The following is a 22,309-nucleotide window of genomic DNA, read 5'->3' as shown; positions in this document are numbered from 1 at the left end:
CTAAAACCAAGTTCCTGTGCCAAGTTTATGACTGTCGCTCTCCGAAACGATCATTCCCTTTCTTGCCCAACACCTGTTCTCCTCAGGATTGAAGAGTATCAAAGAAAAGGGGGGAATGTAACAGAGCAGGACCCTGTGGGGCTACTAGGCACAAAAGCCTTTTTCCCAGTTTTTAGGAAATGGTCCTCATTCAGCCTTCACTGTCTTCCCTGAGTTCCAAGAGGCAGGTGCAGACAGTTACTTATCAGGGAAGGAAGGGGAGGCAAAGACAAGGGAGCAATAGTCAAGCAACAAAGGATCCTGGCTCCCTCTCAAAGGATCCACAAGATGATGTAGGCATCTTACACACTTAAGAGAAAGGTTGTATTCCTTATGCTTCTTTCAGAAATGAATACTTTAAAACTGAACAGCTCGGAGCCCTTCCTTGTGCTTCTCCCTCATTGGACTGTATCCTAAACGCAATCACCTGGGAGCTAAAGCTTAGGCGCCCTGAGCACAACTGCCTGTGGGTTAAAGATTATTAGCGCAGGCTGTTTTTCTGGAACTTTCCTCATTTGTTCTAATCTCTCATCATTATGCCTTTGTCATAAGCACTGTTATTCTAGGCAATAACCCAGAAGACCACCACCAGCATTATGCTGAGATCTCCTGAGGCCAGTTTCGATGACTAAGATTTCCCCAAAGAAGAACACGTGCTTGCCCCAATCCTGATTCTTATCTGCAACTCTGTTTTTCTCCTTTTAGACTATAAAACTCCCTGTAATTTTCCCCAAAGGGAGGCATAGTCTTTAAAGCATTGGCCTGCTCTGGCCTCCTTTGCCTGGCAAAGCAATAAAAGCTATATATTTTTTTTTTTCCACCTTCACCCAAAACTGTCTTCTGCGTTTCCATTTGGCACCAGAGGACAGAGGCTGAGATCTGGCAATACCACCAGGCTGGGCACTGAAACCAGAAATCATGGAGCTACCTGTCTCTTGCCTCTCCACCCCCCTTCACATGCAACCTCCACTGTACCTCTTCTCTGGGTGCTGTTTCCTCTCCACTGATATTACTACTGCTCTAACTCGAGCTCTCCTCAAAGCGCAGCAGGGCTATTATCAAACCTGTTCCTTCCTCCGACTTTCTATCAGTTCTACCCTCCCTCACACCTACCTTCTGTCACCCATGCTCACAGTGATCTGTCCAGAATGTAAATCTGAACGTGCTCAGTGGCTCTCCTGTGCCACGGCCTGGTACACAATGACCTCATTCTTCAGCCTCATCTCCTGCCACGACTTCCTTCAGATTTTACACTCTGGTAAACCTGTTATTCGTGCTTGGCCCCACCCCGCCCCCCAGATCCTGCTGTTTTACACTTGCCTTACTTCGCCCACGCAGTTCCTCCCTCCTAGCCACTCCTGTGTCAGGCCCAAGTCCTCTTCATCAGCTCAAGCATCATCCCCTCCAAGAAATCTTCTCTAATCCTTTTTCTTTAATCCCAGCTTGGACTAAGTGACTCCCTCTGAGCCCCCAGAATGCCCTGCAGCCACCTTTGTCTTTGAGGCTGTTTTTCTGTTACTGTTTTTTTGGTTTTTAATGGCCACGCCTACAGCGCATGGACGTTCCTGGGTCAGGGATTGAATCTGAACCGCAGCTTTGACCAATGGTTGAACGCCCAATCCTTGAATGCACTGTACTGGGCCGGGGATCCACACCTCTGCAGCGAACTGAATTGCTGCAGCAGATTCCTAACCCACTGGGCCACAGCAGGAACTCATAAGCCTGTTTTATACCTAGCTGCTGATGTATCAGTCACTCCACTAGGCCGTGAGCTCCTTGGAGGTGCTCTGCCTTAGTCATCTTTGATTCCTGGAAACAAATATCATACTCACCAGCTAAAAGCTGGGCTGGGCTTTTCCTAGCACCCAGGGCTATCCTCGAAGGACCCCCATCCAGGACAAACCATATTCCAGCCATACCACTGAGTGAATGAACAAACTCAAAAGGAGATCCAAGAAAGCCTTTCTAAGAAAAAAAGTTACTAAAAGTGGGAGCTGGCCAGGGGAAGGAGCAGGCTGGGTGACCATGCAAACCCAGATGGCTAGAGGCTTTGTGTGGAAGTCTTGACTCATTCCCAGTGAGAGGAGCCATCAGCTCCCTTTTTCCTTTGACCCCACTGCCCCAGGTTGGTCAAGGGGAGACAGCAGCTCTGAACAATCCCACTCTGGGTCCCAGACTCTGCCTCTCTCTTACCTGATAAACATGCCGATAGCATAGGCCACGAGGAAGGCATTGTCCACGGCCCCCAGGAGCTCCTTGTAGTTGCTCTGATCTGAAAGCCAGTGAGAGAGACTGCAAGTGGATGGATGCCCCTGCAAGCAGCTCTTTCCAAACACAGACAACCCTTTCCCGGGGCAGAGGAGAGGGGTGGGGAAGAGCAACTTGGCTTGCTCTTACCAAATGGGGCCCAGTTGCACCACGTGGTGTCGTTGATACTGTGGGTGTTGTTGGTGGGCTGGATTATTCCTGAGCAGTTGTGATGCAGACGACTCTGGAGAGGCAACGGATGCATGTGTCAGAGGTCATCTTGTGGCCCCAGAGCTCACTCGACCCAGAAAGGAACAAGCAACCTCCCCAGTCCCACCAGCCCCGCTGCTCCCTCAGCTCTGGAGCCCACGTTCCTTCCTCTGGCATGTCCTCTGGCAGGACAAGTGGCCACAGCAGAGCCTCAGTGAAGGGTAAGGGGAGTCTATGAGCAGAACCCTCGGAGGCCAGGGTGCCTGCTTTCTGGTTCCGCCCCCAGCCCCTGACACAGCTGTCTCAGTGAAGAAAGTCAAAGTGAGCTGCTAGGGGAACTCTGCTGGTAAAAGGGTCTGCTAAACGTGGGGGTCGGCCAGGGGAAGGAGCAGGTTCAGTGACCGAAGGAAGGGGATAAGTTTGGTTCTGGGCCGGGTTCTAGACCATTCTACCGAAGTACATTTCTGCTGGGGCCCAGCATTTCCTGCTCTCTTTCTTACCCCCAGGGCCAGCCTCACCTTGACCACACTGATGGGCTTCCTGGACATGTGATAACAGGTGTAGATGAAGAAGGTGATCAACAGGATGAAGCCTCGGAACCTGCAGGAAAAGGCAGGCATCTGGGTTAGCAGGAAGCTCAGATCCCCATCTCCATGGGTCAGGAAGCATCCTACCTATGCATTCTGGCAGCCCCAGGGCCTCAGTACCACCCACTCCTCACCTTCATGCTCTCCTACATACACACACACACACACACACACACACACACACACGTTCCTCAGGGCAGAGGCCAAGGTAGGAACAAATGCCCAGAGGCCAGGATGATCCGTAGGCACGTCTCCCTGGTCCCAGTCCCTGAGGCCTCCCAACAGAGCTGGCCCAGCACCTATGCCCTAGGTGACACCACAGTATCCTGTTGTGCTCTTGCTACTGCCCATCACCTCTGCTTTCCTTTGGTCTCACTCAGGTCGGGGTGCTTCTGCGTGGGCAAGAGAGATGTGGGCAAGGAGATAGAATTGTTTATAAAACACTAGACTTGGTGGGAGTGGGTAAGAGGCTGATGTAGGAGAAGAGGCTGCAAAGTGAGGTCAATACTGCTCTTAAGAACACAGCAGAAGGAGCAGATGCTACAGCCCAATTCAAGCAGAGTCTAAAACATTGCTGGAAATGTGGCAACAGAACGCAGGTCCTCTTCCTAGGCCCAGTCTAGTCCATCCCACTGGACAGAGGGGTCATTCTTTCCATTGGTGGCTCACATATCACATGTGCCCTCTCCCACCCTCACTTATCCCATGCCCTGTTCTGGGATGGAAAGAACAGTTCAGCCAGGCACCACCGAAGTTTCCACTGCATGCTCTACTCTTCCCCTTCTGAGGGTCTGGGGAAGGGAGTCTGGTTCCTCCTGAGTCACTGTCTGCTTGCCCAGCACAGCATCAGCTGAGCCAGGTCAGCAGCTGGGAGCCAGGAAGTACATGGGAAATAGACCTCAGGAGGGACTGACAACCCAGGAGAAAGACCAGAGCCTTGGTTGATTAAAGAGTTTGAGGAGAAGGTGGGGGGAGAAGGGGAGGAGGGGTCCTGAAGCCCTTTCCATCCCTGGGATCCCCAAACTGAAGGGCCAGACACTGGAGGCTCCATCTGCCTTCTTCAGGGACCTGTCTCCAAACCCCAAAATCACCTCCGTAAGCATGTGACGAAGGCTCCTGCTTGCGAAATGAAGGGGTGTTTCAGCAAAGGCTGAACTCAGATTGGGCTACCAGGCCCCTTCTCATTTCCACCCTTGACTCACTCTCCACTCCATTCTCTCCTCTGCCTCACAGTTTATCTTCTGAAGAGAACAAAGATACACCTGCCCCCTGCCATCACCTGGCTTAACATTTTCAGTGGCTCTCCATTCCATTAAGAATGAAGCTCCAGCTCTTTTGTCTGGACCTCTTGCTCCCAGTTCCTGAGAATGCATGGGACAGGGGGCTGGTGATCAAGGGCCCTCCCTGGAATCTGCGGCTACTCCAAGGGACTGTCAGAGTGACTCACATAGACTAGCTTGGTGGCAACAATGTTTTCCAATTTTTCAAATGGCTCATGACTCCTAGTTCAGAGACTTCTAGAATTGGGTGGGGAGGTTCTCTAAGAGAATTTGGAGAGAGTGCTTCAAAGTTTGGGCTTCTTCAAAGAGCAGTGGATGGGAGTGGCTCAGCAGGTTAAGGATCCAGCGTTGTCACTGCTGTGATGCAGGTTTGATCCCTGGCCCAGGAACTTCCACATGCCACGGACATAGCCAAAAAAGACATTCACCCAGTGCCCTGCCTAGGAAGCTGCCTGGTCTGGAAAAAGTTGAAAGCTTTGAGTGATGCCTCTAATTTATTACGTAACCAAATGCAAGTTCCTAAACTTGTTTTGCCTCTGGTTCCCTCATCAGTTACACATGGATGATAGCACGAACCACATCCATCTCAAAGACAGGTGAACATAATACTACTCTCACACTAGTTCCTAGGTCTCTGTTGTGCCACCTTTAAGACCCCTGGAGCTCATGGGAGTCCCCGTTGTGGTGCAGTGGAAATGAACCCGAGTAGTATCCATGAGGACATGGGTTCGATCCCTGGCCTCACTCAGTGAGTCAAGGATCCAGCGTTGCCGTGAGCTGTGGTGTAGGTCACAGACTTGGCTCGGATCCCGAGTTGCTGTGGCATGGGCCAGCAGCTGTAGCTCCCATTGGACTCCTAACTTGGGAACTTCCATATGCCTTGGGTGTGGCCCTAAAAAAACAAAAGAAGACCTGCCGGAGGGGAGGAGCTCAGCTGAGCCTAACTTGGCTGCCACATGGATGCAGCCACTGACCTCGGTGACAAGTCAGATCTCTGGGTCTGCAAGGCCCCCAAGCACCCCTGAGGCTCCCAACACTGACTTCTCCCTGGATAGGCCTGGCAGTGAGGACCAGGCTGTAACTCAGCCAACCTGAGCCCTCTCAGGAGCTGCTCAGAGACAATGAGGGGTCAAAAGGTACAGCCCAGCTGGCAGCCCCTCTTCTCCCTTCCCCGCTCCCACCACCGTACTGCTTCAGCCCCTCGTGCCAGAACCTGCTCACTTCAAAGGTGCCTCAGCTCACACGCCCTTGACTTTCTCCAGCCTGTGGTCCCAGGTGAGCTTCCTTATCTGCCATCATCTGGAGTCTTCTCCCTCCCAACCTTGGGTGGGAGAAGCTGAGACAGAACAGCAGGCACATCTGTGCCCACTTCTGACAACTTGACTCCTCTGGCAGAAACAAGAGTGCCCTCCCATCCACATCCTACCACGTGCCAGGCTCTATCAGGGACCCAGCAATAAGCCAGAAAAACAGTGAGAGAGACCCCCACCCACCGGGGGCTCACAGGTCATCGGGGAGGCAAACAGAATTGGTGCAACAGAGTATAAAAGAGGGCGGCCCTGCATGACGTGGAAGGAGGGACCCCAAGGCCAGCTGGGATGAAGCAGGGTCAGGAAAGGATTCTGGAGGTGAGGCTTCAGGAGAATCCTCCCAGACAAGCAGGGGTGGCCAGGTCCACCAGGCCTGGGGCGGAGAGTACGTGTGCGAAAGCGCACAGGCATGAATGAGACCACCAGTCTGGGGAGCTCTGTGCAGTTCAGGACATCTGGAAGGTGGGACCGGCCAAGCCTAGAAGGCGAGGTAGCTGGGAAGGGGGTATGGGATGGGTCAGGGCGGGCCTGCAGTTTAGACGGTTTCTTGGGGATGACGGGAAGTGACTGAAGAGAGGTGAGATTTTCTAGCTCAGAGAGTTCTGGATACCTCGGAGGCTAAGCCAGGTGAAGCCCCCTCCCCCGCCCCCGCTATGTTCTGCTGGTTATTTTGGGAGGCTCCAGACAGGCTTCCTCGCAGAAGGCAAGGCTGGTTCCCTCTGCCTCATCTCTCCTGCCAGCCACCCCTCAGGCACATGGCCCCCCCACAGGGGACCCTCAGCATGTGTTTTGAGGGAGCTGGTGTCCGTAAGAGAAAAGATCAAGGACTTAGGAATCAGGGAAAACCTGATTTCATTCCCTAAAGCTGTTTGTTATCTGAAGAGAAGAGTTCATCACAGGACTACTGGCAGGTTGATGAGATGATGTGTAAAACAGCTCTTATGTGTTCCTGGCACTCAGTGGGCTAAATGAGTGTCCGGAACACTTAAAAATGACAGCTATGGGAGTTTCCTGGTGCCCCAGTAGGTTAAGGACTGGCGTTGCTACTGCTGTGGCTCAGGTTCAATCCCCGGCCCTGGAACTTTTGGTCTTTTTTTTTTTTTTTCCCTAGGGCCGCACCCACGGCATATGGAGGATCCCAGGCTAGGGGTCAAATCAGAGCTGTAGCTGCTGGCCTACACCACAGCCACAGCAATATGGGATCTGAGCCGTGTCTGTGACCTACACCACAGCTCACAGCAATGCTGGATCCTTAACCCACTGAGCAAGGCCAGGGATTGAATTCCTGTTCTCATGGATACTGCTTGGGTTCATTAACCACTGAGCCATGATGGGAACTCCTGGCCCTGGAACTTTTGTATGCTGTGGGCATTGCCAAAAAGAAAAGACTGCTATTATTATTTCAGATTTTGAGGAAGGAAAGCTGGAGGGGTCAGCGGTAGCCCAGCTGCTCTTTACAGGAAGTGAGTAGGGTGGGGCTGCTGCCAAACTGCTCTGGGTGGTGGGATTCAGGCCCTGGATTTACCTGTAAAGTAGGGATTAGGAGGATTAGGAGGCCAGCATTCCCCTCCTCCCACTATAAGGATCTCAGCTAGAGGGACTCAAAGACACCTTGCAGTGACTAGTGCTGCACGGGGGAGCCTGCAATGGCATAGGACAGAGGCCTATCGGCTGGGGTCCGCCCACCTGCTCCCTTGGGAGTAGACAAGGAGGCTCAGCAGAGGTCCCCAGACATGCTGATATGCGAGATTCCAGCCCTGCCCAGGGCCTGGCCTGCCCTTTCTCCCCGCTCCGACCCCACCCCCCAATGGAAAATCTGACACCCAAGATAGCAGGAGAGTCATGCCTCCCAGAGGGAGGGGGGGTGGGGGGGCAGAAGTTTCTCTAATGTGCTGTGTGATGCTAGGCCTAGCACTGGCCTCCTCTGGGACTTCCTGCCTGGACTCCAGCACGGTGGCAGGATGAGCCCAGAGCTGCCTGGCTATTGGGCAGAGCACACTTGGGGCCGGGCCTCTTTCCATTCCACTCTGGCAGCTCTTCCGAGAAAAAGGCCAAGGTGCCGTAGTTCAGAGGGGACTGGGGACATGGATCAGGTGAAGGGCTGGGCTGAGGACAAGGCCACCAAACTCACAGTAGCTCACAGGGAAGACAGCTGACATGTTCTTGCAGCGTGAAGAACCCACAGGTTTCACTTCTCTTCTCTTGAGCCCTTCTTTCAGCATCAAGGGGCCCCAGAAAGAGAGCAGGGGTAAAAACATACAGCTAGACTCACCAAGCTGGGCCAAGGGCAGTGGGGGGAAAGCATGGCAGCCAGGGGCTGGGCCAGTAGGCCACAGACCCAGGAATGTGTATAGCAAGGCCCACAGACTGTTCCAGGCGGGCTGCCTGGCCCATGACCCTAAAAGTCTGTGTTGATGAGAAGTGACGCTTCTTAGTCCCACCTCCCCTTACCCAGCACTGGTTACTGAGTAACCAAGTCAGATAGAGGCACACTACCTATCTCTTAACTATTAGGTGACAGTCCAACTTAGTCTTTCAATTGAGCCAGCTAATATCTTTATGGACCTTGGCAAGACTTTGCACTAGAAATGCTTCAGAGGAAGGGACAAAGAACAGTGTCTGCCAAAGAAGCAAACGATAAAAAGCAAAACCCCAAAGGACCTACTACCAGCCCAGGACAACGGAAAACAAGAAACAGCCCAGCAGAGGGATGCTGACCTTAGGAGATGGTAGACAGAGGCCCATTTTCTCCAGCGTCTACCCCGTCACCTCCGGTCCTTGTCTCCTCTTCCTTGCTTTGCAACCACATTGCTGACAGTCCCTATCTTCATGTCAGGCCGGTGGGGACTTAAACTCCCCACTGACTGATCCCCATGATCCCCTACCTCAGCCTAGCCTCTAACCTGAGGCTGGGACTCCTAGTAGATGTCTAGGGCTGCTCGGGTTGGCCATGTGACCTTGACCCTTGTCCTGAGGAAATGGATTTGGTGGCCTATCCTTGGATGTGCCTATTCTGGGACTCAGCAGCTCTGAAAAGGAGATAGGGCTGGGGGGAAATAAGAACCAGGCCAATGGTGACAATGCCACCACACCACCCCCTGCCAAGTCCTCCACTGACACTGGAAGACATCTTGGTAGGGAAAGATCAGCCCGGAACAGACAGGGCAGAGCCCTGAGCCAGGCCTTCCACTTACAAGATGGAACAGGACAGGACAGGTCTGGGAGGGCCTCTGAAAACAGCCCTCTCATGGCAGAGAAGCAGCCCACGGAATTCTCTACTTGCCACCCTTCCTCCAGCTGGGATTCGGGTGCTTGCTCAGAAAGATCAAGCTGAGTCAGGGTTTGGCCCCAAGATTTCTCCCAGAAAGGGGAGCCACTGACTAGGAGCCACAAGGAGCCCAGGACTTTATGGAATGAATGAGTAGATAAGATAATGATCTTTTTTTTAGGGGAGAGGAAGACGTAGGGTAGATTGTTTCGCTTTGAGAAGGAATCTAAGTAGGGGAACCCTGAGTGCTCTGACAGAATGAAAGGACATGGCTTTTAGCTACAGTCTGATGTTCGGTTTCCCTGGAAAAACTGGAAGAAAGAGATTGTTGAGAGGGTTTGGAAGAAGTGGTCAACAGTATTTAGTTGGTCTCTCTTCTGAAGAAAGGCTATGCAAACAGCACAGCAGGAAATGCGATGATGGTGGCAGAGCCATGGTCCTGCCCAGAATGCTCTCAGGATTCTCTGCGGGCCTGGTCCCATGGCTCACCCTCACCCACTCCTCCCCAGTAGGAAGGATCCAGGGGACGAGGCAGGAGCCAGAAGCCAAAGTAAGGACAGTAATACTACTCACTTCACCTCAGCCCCACACAGAAACTCAGGGACAAGCAGATGGGGTAGTTGCAGCCTTCATGGACTCTGTCCCTGGCGTCTGTCCCCAGTTCTGGTGTAACTTTGGGACAGCTCCAGGTCAACCTCAGCACTCAGGTAATGCAGCTTGACTGGAAGAAGAGAGGCCTTGGCCAACCACACAGACCATTCCAAAATGCTTGTGCCTTTCTAGACCAGCCTGCAGTGTAGGAGGCAGACCATCTCACCGAGAGCCAGGAAAGCGCTCATCAATCAATTCTGTCAGAATTCCCACTGTGGTGAAGTGGAAACGAATCCGACTAAGAATCATGAGGTTTCAGGTTCAATCCCTGTCCTCACTCAGTGGGTTAAGGATCCAGCATTGCTGAGAGCTGTGGTGTAGGTCACAAACACGGCTCGGATCTGGCATTGCTGTGGATCTGGCATAGGGCAGCAGCTGTAGCTCCGATTAGACCCCAAGCCTGCAAACCTCCATGTGCCGAAGGCGCGGCCCTAAAAGGCAAAAAAAAAAAAAAAAAAAAATCAGTTCTGTCCAGAGGGAAAGAGGAAACGGCAGAGAGGAAGAAGAAGCAGAAACAGCTGGGTGGGAGAAGGCAATGGTCCGTTCATGAGAGGGTGGGGGAGGGGGCACGACGCAGGGTCACATGCTCTTCGTGCATCAGCCCAGGAACCTGAGGAACCGAACTGGCTGGGGACTGGGATGATGGGCTCAGCCTCCCAGGTCCTCCTTTTCAGAGCAGCCTCTGGCTACCACAGCTCTTTTTCAGGAGCCCTTTCTGCTGCCCTTCGCAGGCACCTCTTGGCAGTTATCAGGAAAAGAAGACCAGAGAAAGCCACATAGGTAGCATCTGGTGCTCCTGGCCTGAGGCCTCGGTAGAATGGGGACAAGAAATAGACTGAAAGAGCATGAGTTGCAACTTCTGGTTCTGTTACTGTGACCTCAGGCAAGCTGTCTCACCTCTGAGCCTCAGCCTGAGCTTCTTTGAAATGAGACAGAAAACTCCTGTCACACAAGACTGCCATTAGGACTAATTGAGATAACATTTCACCTTTTTCACAGCTAAATCTTCTTTTAAATGAGATAGTAAATTCCTATCACATCAGATTGCTCTAACAACTGAGATAACACTTTACCTCATCCTCAGCCCCTGAGCTTCTTTTAGATGAGACAGTAAACTTCTTGTCACACAAGACTGCTATTAGGACTAATTGAGACACTTTAATCTTTTTTTTAAATAAGACAGTAAACTCCTGTCACATAGGATTACTATAAGGATTAAATGAGATAACACTTCTTCCTCAGTTTCAGCTTCTTTTAAAAGAGAGAGTAAAGTCCTATCACACAAAATTGCCATCAGGACTCAATGAGACATTTTACCTCTCATCCTCACCTCGATCTTCCTTTCAACAAGGCAGTAGATGCCCATCACACAAGATTTCCATAAGGATTAATTAATCAACGTACGAGGGACCTGCCCACAGAACCTCAGCGGGCTCTGGAGGGCAGAGACTTCGTCCTAGCCGCAGCCTTTCCAGCTGGCGTGGACGGGTAGGGTGTGGGGAGAGCTGAGTGGGTGTCCGCAGCTCCTGCCCTCCTGCCTGCCCAGGGCCCCCGCCCCATTCCTGTCCCTCCAATTGCGATGTCACCTGGGCCTCCACCCACAGGCTCCTCTTCTCCAAGTCCTGGACTGTCCCCCTCACAGGCCCCAGGAAATGGGCCCAGCCCCATAAGTAGGAGCCGTAATCATCTCTCTGGCAAGATGCCCACATTGCCATCTACCCCCAGACATGCCCGTGCAGATGTTGCCACAGAAAGCAGGGGGTTGGCCAGGTGGTACCAGCCTCCGGGGCAGAAACTCCTCAATTCTCTGCCTTTCGCTTGCACATCTCGTGCCTCCTGCCTCTCAGCCTCCTCTCCAGGGACTGCGCCTTCAGTCCCACACTCCTGCCAGCCGCAGCTACGGGTGACCAGTCCTGAAGAGAAAGGCTACATCTTCACATCCCTGCCTTTGCCAGCTCTGTGGCCTCTGCTCAGAACACCTCCAGATCCACCAAGTCAAGACTACCCTTTCCTCCTAATGAAGAGGAATCTGCCCTTCACAGAAACTCACAAGCACCAAATGGTTACCAAGTAATAACTGATTTAAAATACTGGATCTCGTCTTATTTAATTTCACCAAAACCCCTATGATACAGGTACATTGTTATTTCTTTCTTTTTTTTTTTTTTTTTTTTTTTTTTGCTTTTTAAGGCCACACCTGAGGCATAGGAAGTTCCCAGCACAGGGGCTGAATTGGAGCTACAGCTGCCATCCTATGCCACAGCCACAGCAACACAGGGTCCTCAACCCACTGAGCCAGGGATCGAACCCACATCCTCACAGATACTAGTCAGATTCATTTCCACTGTGCCACAACGGGAACTCCCTGTCATTTCCATTTTAAAGACAAAGACCTGGAGCCTCAGATCGATTCAGTGACTCATCTAAGGCCAAGGGGCCACATGATTTTCCCCCTTCCACACTCTAATCAGGAGGACAGTAGAAAAGCCATGGGCTTGGGAGTCCTAACTAACCTGGATTCAAATTCAGCTCAGTCATTTATGAGCTATGTGACACTGGACAAGCTACATAATTTCTCTGTGCTTCATTATACCCATATAATGGAGAATTAGGTGAGGAAACAAATAATGATCCTGCAGTGAACCACAAACACAATGCCTAGCACAAAGCAGAAGGAAAATCAAGTAGAATAATAGTCAATAATTAATGTTTAGTCAGTGCTTAATATGAGCCTGGCACTGATCTAAGTATTTTTACCTGCTGTGCCTCACGACAATCTTTAATCCTCACAACCACCTAATGAGGTATGTGTTACAAGTATCCTCACTGTACAGACAAGGGATCCAAAGCTCAGAGCCAGTCCAGCCTTCCGTGTCCTACTCCAGGAAGCTCTGTTTCCTTCACTTCGGCTTATGTGTCCTCCTTGGGAGCATGAGGAAGCAGCAAGTTTGATGATGGGAGTACACACCCTGTCTCCAGCTTAATCTTTAGCTCTGAGAAAGTAGGACTATGTCTTAATCATCTCTGTGGGCCTCAGAGTTCAACACAATAATGTGCCTCTATTAGGAACTACGTTGATGTTCAGTGTTTGTCAGGCACTCCAAACCTACATGCATCAGGAAAGAAGAAAAAGAACACTTTTTGAGTGCCCTCCATCAGCCACTAGAGGTCAAGAATGTTCATGTACCATGTTTATCCTCAAAAATCTACCTGACTTCTACCGATAAGGAAACAGGCTCAGAGAAGTTAACTATACAAGGCGCAGTGGTGAGAGGACTTCAATCCAGATCCATCTTAAACATGGAGATGCCAGAGAACCCAATAGTTGGATTCACACTTTAAGAAGTGTATAAATGATGAGTGTGGCTGTAGAAAGCTGTGTATCTTTATGAGCTCTTCTAAAATGCTGGTGAGGAGTTCCTGCCATGGCACAACAGGATCGGCAACATCTCTGCAGCAACAGGACGCAGGTTCAATCCCGACCCGGCACAGAGGGTTAGAGGATCTGGCAATGCCGCAGCTGCAGCATAGGTCACCATTGCAGCTCAGATCTGACCCCTGGCCCGGGAATTCCACGTGCCGGGCAGGGCAGCCAAAAAAGAAAAAAATAAATAAAAATAAAAATAAAATGCTGGTGTGGGACAGGCTGTTTACAATTATCTACTTTCCCTAGTCCCCATTTTCTCTGGAATACAAGTTATTTTGGTTCAAGGGTATAGTCAATATACACAAACGAGACTCTACTAGAACAATAGTGGCAGAGAGGTGCAATTTTGTATATATGATAATGAGATGTATTTTTGTTTATTAAGGGAAAAAAGTAGAATGTTATTATTTCTATAACTTCTCAGTAATTGTTTGCTGTATGAGAAATTCCTACAGATTTCTCAGTGGTTTCTTGGTCCTTGATCTGATTCTATGGATCGGCACCCTCATGGTGCTTTGCCTGATGATAATAGTATAGAGTTACCAGTCATGACTTCAGTTATGATTTTAAACGTCACCTGGGCAGCACCCTTAATTCTTTAAATTTGAATCTAGCATCTTCTAGGCCAGTGGTTTTCAACTGGAGATGTACATCATACTTTCCCCTGGAGTTTTATTAAAACACAGATGTTTAGGATTTACTCCAGACCTATTAAATTGACGTTCTTGGTGTCTCCTTGGTGTATCATGTAAATTATGTTTCAGAGTTTTACTTAGCTCAAATTTTTTCCTCTATGAAAATTTTGTCCATCCATTTTTCTAAATCAGATTTAATGTCCGCTGACAAAGTTCGTTGAAATTAGACTTTTTAGACACTGTATAATTTTTTTATTAACTTTCTTTTGTTCTACATACCTTAGGAACAACCAGATTTCCTTGTTAGCTGCATCATTCTTGTCATGAATTCCCATCAGATCATTTACTTTTGAAAATTATTAGTAATATGTTAATCTTTACCTTTTAGGTCTCTGTCACCTACAGATAGTTTTTGTTTTTTTATTTTTTCTGTCCTCTTAGGGCCACACCCTCGGCATACGGAGGTTCTAAGGCTAGGGGTATAATCAGAGCTGTAGCCGCTGGCCTACGCCAGAGCCACAGCAACGCCAGATCCAAGCCGTTTCTGCGACCTACACCACAGCTCATGGCAACGCCAGATCCTTAACCCACTGAGCGAGGCCAGGGATGGAACCCTCAACCTCATGGTTACTAGTCAGATTCGATTCCGCTGCACCATGACAGGAACCCCCAGATAGTCTTTAATTGCTTTCTAAAGCCTCTGCAATCAGCTAGAGACCAAAGGTTCTATCTTTAACTGCTAAGAAAAACAAGTATTCAGAAAAGCACTATACTAGGTACTTACTCGGGGGTACAGATTTCTGATGATGTGACTCAAACATCTTTAAGAACATACCAGTGGACTGAGTCAGGATTTCCAAAACCCTTTAGTAAAGAAGCTGACAGGTTTATGATGTTGCTATCTCAAGGTTCAGCAGAACAAGAATTAATCACATTGGACTAAATGAACTGATGAGCGATGACAGTCATTTACATCTGGAATATTATTAAGGAAATCCTTTCTATTTTTTTTTTTTTTTTTTGGCTTTTTAGGGCTGAACCCACAGCATATGAAGGCTCCCAGGCTAGGGGTTAAATCAGAGCTATAGGTGCTGGCCTATGCCACAGCTGTAGCAATGCCAGATCTGAGCCGCGTCTGTGACCTACACCACAGCTCAAGGCAGTGCCTGATCCTCAACTCATTGAGCAAGGCCAGGGATCGAACCCACATCCTCATGGATCCTAGTCAGGTTTGTTAACCTCTGAGCCACAATAGGAACTTTTGTTTTTTCTTTTTGTTTTTGGAGCTGCACCTGCAGCATATGGAAGTTCCCAGGCTAGGAGTTGAACTGGAGCTGCAGCTGCTGGCCTACACCACAGCCACAGCAACACCAGATCTGAGCCACATCTGTGATCTATACCACAGCTCACAGCAACGATGGATCCTTTACCCACTGAGTGGGGCAAGGGATTCAGCCTGCATCCTCATGGACCCTAGTCGGGTTCGTTAATGCTGAGCCACAACGGGAACGCCCCCTTTTTCTTCTAAAATAATCTGTAACCCATAATAATTTAGGAATCTGTTTTTGTAAACTAAAATGAAACATTTGTAAATACTGTATTCTGGATACCTGACCCCCCAGAATTAAAAAAACTTTTGTGTTTTTTGCCTTTTATGGAAAAATGATTATTTGCAAGTATGGTTATTTTCAGTAAGAATATGTCCTCCTTGTTTTTGTTTCTAACCAGGACATATTAGAAAAATTGGTTTTGTAATCAAGGGCTTGCCTGGAATGTCGTATTTGTCAATGATGCTCATTTAATCAGATATTGCCACCCCTTTCAAGAAATTAAGGTTGACAGCCCATGCAAAACACTCCCAAGAAAACTGGCTGACTGTGTTCCCTTATAGGAGAATAAGGAAGGTCACTCCCTGGCAGGCCCAGGAACCTTAGGATATTTTGGGGTCCTCAAGAAGAGAGGAATTTGCCCAAATTTATAGATACAGCAGGTAAAACTAATAGAGACAGTTTCTTGGCTTGGCTTCCTAATCTCAAAACAGTAAATAACAGAAGGCTTTTAAAAGTCCAATCTAAAGCTCCCACTGTGGCTCAGTGGGTTAGGAATCTGACAACAGCAGCTGGGGTCACTGTGGAGTCTGATCCCTGGCCTGGGCGCGCAGTGCGTTAAAGGATCTGGCGTTGCTGTAGCAGGTCGAAGCTGTGGCTCGGGTTCAATCCCTGGTCTGGGAACTTCCATATGCTGCAGGTGTAGCTGTGGAAAAAAAAGTTAGAAAAATTTAAAAGTCCAGTCTAAGATCCCTTATAAAAACTGCCAGCAAAGTGAATATAAGGCATACATAGTAAATTATATATATGAATAATCATATTAAATCTAATCAGACCAATCTATTTTGTGATCAAGAATAATCTTTCTTTTTTTTTTCTTTTTAGGGCTGCACCTGTGGCATATGGAAGTTCCCCGGCCAGGGGTTGAATCAGAGCTGCAGCTGTTGGCCTACTTGGCCAACTCAGGATCCGAGCTGCATCTGCAACCTACACCACAGCTCACGGCAACGCCGGATCTCTAACCCCACTGAGCGAGGCCAGGGAATGAATCCGAGTCCTCATGGATACTAGTCGGATTCGTTACCACTGAGCCACAAGGGAACTCCAAGAATAATCTTTCTTTGAGACTATTTTTGATCACAGCAGGGCAAACTGTAGGAAAAAAAATTGTGTTTCTCTGGGAAAACTGCATTGCCTAGAGGATACCCCTCCAAGTTATCTGATTCTCACTTTTCAATGACCCTGAATTCCTTGAAGTGGTAATTGATTAGTGGTATAAAATATGTCTACGAACTGAGAGTTTCAAATAGTCTTCCCCTTCCCCACCAGTTTTGCCTCAATATTCCTGACTTATAAATGGGCATGTTCTTTGTAATCTCTCTCTCTCTTTTTTTTAAATGGCCACACCTGTGGCATATGGAGGTTCCCCGGCTAGGGGTGCAATCAGAGCTGCAGCTGCCAGCCTACACCAGAGCCACAGCAATGCCAGATCTGAGCCACATCTGTGACCTACACCACAGCTCATGGCAATGCCAGATCCTTAACCCACTGATTGAGGCCAGGGATCAAACCTGAGTCCTCAAAGATACAAGTTGAGATCGTTACTGCTAAGCCACAACAGGAACTTCCTCTCTAGTCTCTGTTTTTACAATTGTGGTAAAATATATCTAACATAAAATTTTCCTTTAACCTTTTTTTTTTTTTTTTTCCTTTTGCCAGCATGCAGAAGTTCCTGGGCCAAGGATCAAATCTGCAACACAGCAGTGAAAATGCCAGATCTTTAACCCACTGTGCCACCAGGGAACTCCTATTTAACCATTTTTAAGTATACAGTTCAGTGGCATTAATACTTTCACATTGCTGTGCAGCCATCACCAACATCCATTTCCAGAACCTTTTCATCTTCCCAAAATGAAACTTTGTACCCATTAAACAATAACTCCCCATTCTTCTGGCTCCCTCATTATGAGTAAAATAAACTATTTTTAACACATGTTCATTTTTATGTCCTTATGAGAGTCATGATCTTATCTTTTTCTGAAAAATATTTTTAACAGTCATAAAGGCAAAAATAATCTGAGCGAGCAAGGCTGGAAGTGATAAGGACTGTCCGCAGTGAGAACTGTCACCACTGGAAAGTGCCGAGGGTGACCACCCTGATCTGCCCAGGTCTGAGGGGGTTGGAGATGTAGGATTTTCTGTATTAAAAGCAGAACGAATTGGTCATATTAAGAGCTTGCACCCCATCTAAAGGAACTCCTTGACTCCTACTGATATAATTTAGGAATTTAGGCCTGATTTGCATCGTCTGTTTTTCAAGAGAAGCCAGGAGTCTAAGGAGTTTATGTTCAGTTTGATGGCAACTAACACGTTATTTTAAAACAATAACAACAGCAAAAACAACACCTGTGCAGACCAAGCAAAATGCTCCAGTGTGTGGACTCTGATGCAGAGCGAGCTGAAAGCTCTCCACCCCATCATACACCCCAACACGTTCTGGCCTCCTCAGGCTCCTTGGTTGAGAGGAAAGCTACTGTGGAAGCCGCTGGCCCACTGTGGGGTTGGCCACCCAGCTGAGGAACAGCTGCCGCTCTGATCTGAGAGGTATGCCCTACTCGGGGCATGTCCCTCAGGACCGGAACCTCTCAGGCTCCCAGGACCTCTGGGTTCTGGCCTTCGTGTTATCACAAAGTTACAAGGGCTGAAAGAGACCAAAAGGGAAACCCAGTAACTCCAAAGGCCACTTTTTCAGCAACTCCACCATGCCCGGGCTTGGGGTTCTCTGGGGTGCTATGTGAAACGAAAGTGAGGCACACTGATGATCTACCCCGGGGGGTGTGTGCGCTGGAGGTGAGGATGTAAACCCTCAACGCGGGAGACTCTCCGGGGCAGCGTCCCAGAAGGAGGTCTAGAGGAAGGCCGAGGGAGCCAGGGTGCGTACCAGCCACCTCCCCAGCTCGCGCAGGATCCTTCCGGAACCCCCGGAGCGCTCTAGGACTCCCGCCGCCCTAGCCGAGTCTCCGGAGGGAGGCTGTCCTAGACAGGGAGCTCGGCGCTCGGGGCCGGCGGGGAGTTGTTCCGGGCGTCCCCCACCCCCACCCCTCAAGCCCTGCTCACCAGCTGTCCCTGGAGAAGGCGCGGAGAAACCAGACGCCCGGCGCCAAGGAAGACCGCATCTTGCCCGGCCGGTACCCGGAGTAAAGCTGAAACGGACGAAGAAGGACGCAGCGCTGGGCATGCGTCCCAAGCGGGCAGTCCGCGGGGTTTAAAAGCCCCGCCGGCCGTCCCGCCCTGACCCCGCCACTCGTGGCCCTTAGCCCCCGCCCCCTTGCACCTGACCGCCCTGGGGGCCCGGCCTAGCGCAAAGCGCACACCGACTGCCCATCCTCGGGCGTCCGCTAGCACCGGAGTATTCTCGTGCTTTGCCTGGGGCTAGGGACCAACGGGCCCCTCCTTCAGCCTGCGCCGGGAACCGAAAGCTGAGACCCAGCCGTCGTCAGCTGTGTGACCTTCCGTCGGCCCGCAGCTGCTCCTGCAGCACCTATCTTGATTAGTAGTGGCCCGCCACAGACGGGGAAACTGAGGCACGCTGGAGGGCTAGGACGGACACCCAGTGGTCCCCACGGGGGAGCTGATCTGAAGGCAGGCGCCCCCTCGGAGCGCAGGCATTTCAGGAGGTTACTATAGTAGCCCCTGCCCAGGCACTTTCTGGCCCACTCAGATTCCAGACTCTGTGTTAAGCCAGACAGAACCCTACCACTCCCCGTTCGCACAGAGTTCCCCACCCCCTCCCTCGCCCACATCCCACTCCCCGCAGAGACAGTGTCACGGCCACGCCTGCTCTCCCTTCTGGAGGCAAGCAGCCAAGTAGCCAAGCAACAGCGAAGGGCCAGTCTGAGGCACAAAATACCGTGCTCTTAATAAGCGCTCTTCGGGCCCTCTGGCCTGAAGATTTCCAGGGTATGTTTCCACTCATAAAAACCAGTTATTGTGAGATCTTTGGATATGAACCCAAGGGTGAACTAGAGGGGTGGAGAGGGAAGCATTCACCTAGAGAATAAAATTGTTAATAGAACATAAACTAGGAACATGTCTGTGCAAATAGATTTCAGCCGTAACCCCACCCTGCCCCTGCTCCTCACTCCAAGGAGTGCCCAGGCCCAAAGTGCAAGGTCAGAGAAGTAGAGCAATGGGCTACACCAGACAGGTTAGGACCCAGGAGAGTGGGCTTGGCCACTACCAGCCTGGGGAATCAGGCAAAAAGGGGTAGAGAGAGTGGTAAAAGCCTCCCTCCGTTAGTGTCAGGCAGTCAGAGGCTGGGGTGTACTGGCAGAAATGAAGACAGCAACAAGCAGAGAGCAGGAGGTAAAGGACTAGAAAGGAAAGGAGAGAAGGAAGGAGCCAGGCTGGATTGCGTAAGGTGTGGAGCTGAGGCACCAGAGGAAGAGCACAGCTAACAGAGGTTAATTCAGCCATAAATTATACCACACACAGTGCCCACATATACACTCATTTCACTCTTACAAGTCAGTGAGGTGGGCATTACCCATCTGGGAAGGGTTGCCTGTACATCCTGGTTTGTCTGGGACAATCCCATGTAGGATGGATGGCTCTGGGGTCAACAACACCCAGAAGACATGAGGTCTGAAAGAAGGCAGATGAAGAGTGGAATGTAGACTGGAATAATGAGCTGGTAACACCAAGAAGACAGCTTGTTTCCAAGGGACTGAAGGGAAGGATGAAGTTAGAATACAGAAGAGTCAAGGAAGCAGCTGAAGTTACTTGATGCTACACGGGAAGAGAATGTGGACACGACTGGGGGAGGGGAGAGCCCACCGCCAGGGCTTCAGCAGTGTGGAATAGCCATCTTGGCATTTCAGACAGAGAGAAGCCAAGGAATAGGACTTTGTTTTGTTTTGTTTTTAGCACCGCTCATGCAGCACATGTTCCCAGGCTAGGGGGCAAATCAGAGCTGCAGCTGCTGCCACAGCCATGACAATGCTGGATCCTTAACCCACTGAGTGAGACCAAGGATCAAACCTGCATCCTCACCCACGATTGCCAGGTTCTTAACCTAGTGAGCCACAATGGGAACTCCAGGAATAGGACTCTTTACCATCACATGCCCCTCTGGAGATGTGTTTGTGCTCCTCAGGGTCCATGCTGAACTGCACCTGGAACTCTCTGAGGGGCACAGAGAATATGCCCTCATGTTGGTATGGCTATTATTCATGCTGTGCCAACAAGTGGCTGGGAGCAGGGCCAGTCCTGAGACAGTCTTTGCCTTGTCCTAGTTACTTCCTGTGAATTCAGCCATGTATCCCCAGAGGTCAGGATGGCAGGGGAGACACTCCCACCAGGATGGCAGATGTCGCCCCTGTGGCTGAGCTGACAACCTCCTTGCTTCCTGCTGCCTAGGGGAGTGACAAAGAAGGATACTCTTTCACTCACCTATACAAGCTTTCCACCCTTGACTCATTTTCCTGTTATCTGGCTCCCTTCCCATGCTACCTCCTCAAACCCTGCAGGGTGTGGACAGTAGGGACTGAAGAAAATAAGGAGGGAAGGGATAAGCCACTGAATCAGCCACTAAAGGAAGAGATCCTTAGTTCTTATTGTGGGTAGCCCTATAATGGGTCAAAAATGCTTACTTTGGTTTAGTATCAGACACCTGTAAAACAGGAGCTGGCAGTTAAAGGCCTTTTTGGCATCAAATACCAGTTCCTATTTCTAGCAAGTTTCATTGACCATCCACAAGACTTTCTGCGTAGCCAGTTATCTGTTTAGGTTCTTCTAGATCTGGCAACAAGTGTCCTTCCTGGTTTTTTTCAAAGGGACCCAGGGACCCAAATTCTTGAGAAAGTCTATGAGAACAAGCCATGGTGCAGCAGAACCTCCTCACATGTCACTGTACACACCCAAGCATCATTCTTTGAACACCTCTCCCTTCTCCCACTCTGAGAATAGTATAATTTTTTTTGTGGTAGAATCAAAACCCAGACCCTTGATCAATGGTGTAGGAGTTAAGACATTAGGGGAAAAAGAGATTATTCAGTCTTGAAAGATTCAATTTCATATTTTTATTGAAAGGCCAGGTAGTGTAGTGACAAAAACATGGGATTTGAGGCAACTCTGGCTTTACTACTTCTCTAAACTTAGTTCTCTGATCTGTAAAATGTGGATAACGACATCTACCTTGCAGGGTGGCTGTAAGAATTTTAAATTATGCATATAAAAAGTCTGGCCATATTAAATATGTTTGGTAGGTGGAGCAACTATTGTAAGTGCATGAGCTTATATATAGCACTAGGATCAGATATTGACTGTATCTTTGATAGAAACCAATGATCACTATGAGAACTATAGCTTGCCAAGGATCAGAGTCCTTAAAAAGTGTCAGTGGGTATAAGAGAATAGATCTGACCTGCAGGGTCTTAATATTGCGTATGTGTGTGTGTGAGAATGTATATGTATATGGCTATCTCTGTGTATACAACTTCACTCACTGAACTATTACAAGAATTATGATAACACATGTTGAATAATTTGGGGCTGACATGTATGGATGTATGTACAGGTTGAATAAAATGTCATAAAAATGAAAGAAGCTGTTATTATCTCAAATATATCAGATGCTGAAATCTCACTATGAAGACTTGCTTTTAAACTTCTTCCAGCCAACACAATCAAAAGATAGATAAGCAAGGTACCAACGCATCCAAAAACATTTTGTTTCTCAATAAAAGACAGTATCTTTGGAAGGGCTTGGCAAAGAAAGCCCCAGCACTAATGTAAGTGGTCAAAAGGAGGGGCTCCTGCCTACTTAGGACTGGGCTGGTGGTTCATACTGTTCTCAAGAATAGGCTTTGGAGATGACTATCAGCCAAACCAGGGGCAGCCCTGCTCTCAAACAGTCAACCAGTGGTGGCAGCAGATACATGTAAAGACAACCTGCAGGGAGGCAGACCTCAGGAAGTGAGGAGCAGACTGGGGGAGGTGAAATTGTTGCGGTCTCCCAAAGTCACTTTGTTTGGGGGAGAAATGAAAAGGAATACATGGCAATGATAAAAGGCAGCTTCAGGTAGTCTAGTCACACAAGCTGAGGTCA

The 22,309-nt window shown here is 49.4% G+C and overlaps 1 protein-coding gene across 3 annotated transcripts in view; it reads right to left on the bottom strand.

Moving 5' to 3' along the window:
* Positions 1-18,940, bottom strand: part of SLC37A2 (solute carrier family 37 member 2) — a 34,649-nt gene extending 15,709 nt beyond the window's left edge. The window contains exons 1-5 of one of the 3 annotated variants that reach the window (XM_047753952.1): positions 18,536-18,940; positions 18,319-18,404; positions 3,015-3,096; positions 2,437-2,530; positions 2,233-2,311 (exon numbers count right to left, since the gene is read on the bottom strand). In XM_047753952.1, the coding sequence (XP_047609908.1) occupies positions 2,233-2,311; positions 2,437-2,530; positions 3,015-3,096; positions 18,319-18,404; positions 18,536-18,586 (392 nt within the window). In that variant the 5' untranslated portion in view covers positions 18,587-18,940. The remainder of the gene's footprint in view (positions 1-2,232; positions 2,312-2,436; positions 2,531-3,014; positions 3,097-18,318; positions 18,405-18,535) is intronic. The other 2 variants (XM_047753954.1, XM_047753953.1) reach the window with 2 other exon arrangements.
* Positions 18,941-22,309: the final 3,369 nt, after the last annotated feature.

The sequence above is a fragment of the Phacochoerus africanus genome, chromosome 11 (assembly GCF_016906955.1).
Source record: "Phacochoerus africanus isolate WHEZ1 chromosome 11, ROS_Pafr_v1, whole genome shotgun sequence".
NCBI lineage: Eukaryota > Metazoa > Chordata > Mammalia > Artiodactyla > Suidae > Phacochoerus > Phacochoerus africanus.
Note: the sequence above shows the minus strand (reverse complement) of the source record. Positions and strands in the feature narration are given on the sequence as shown.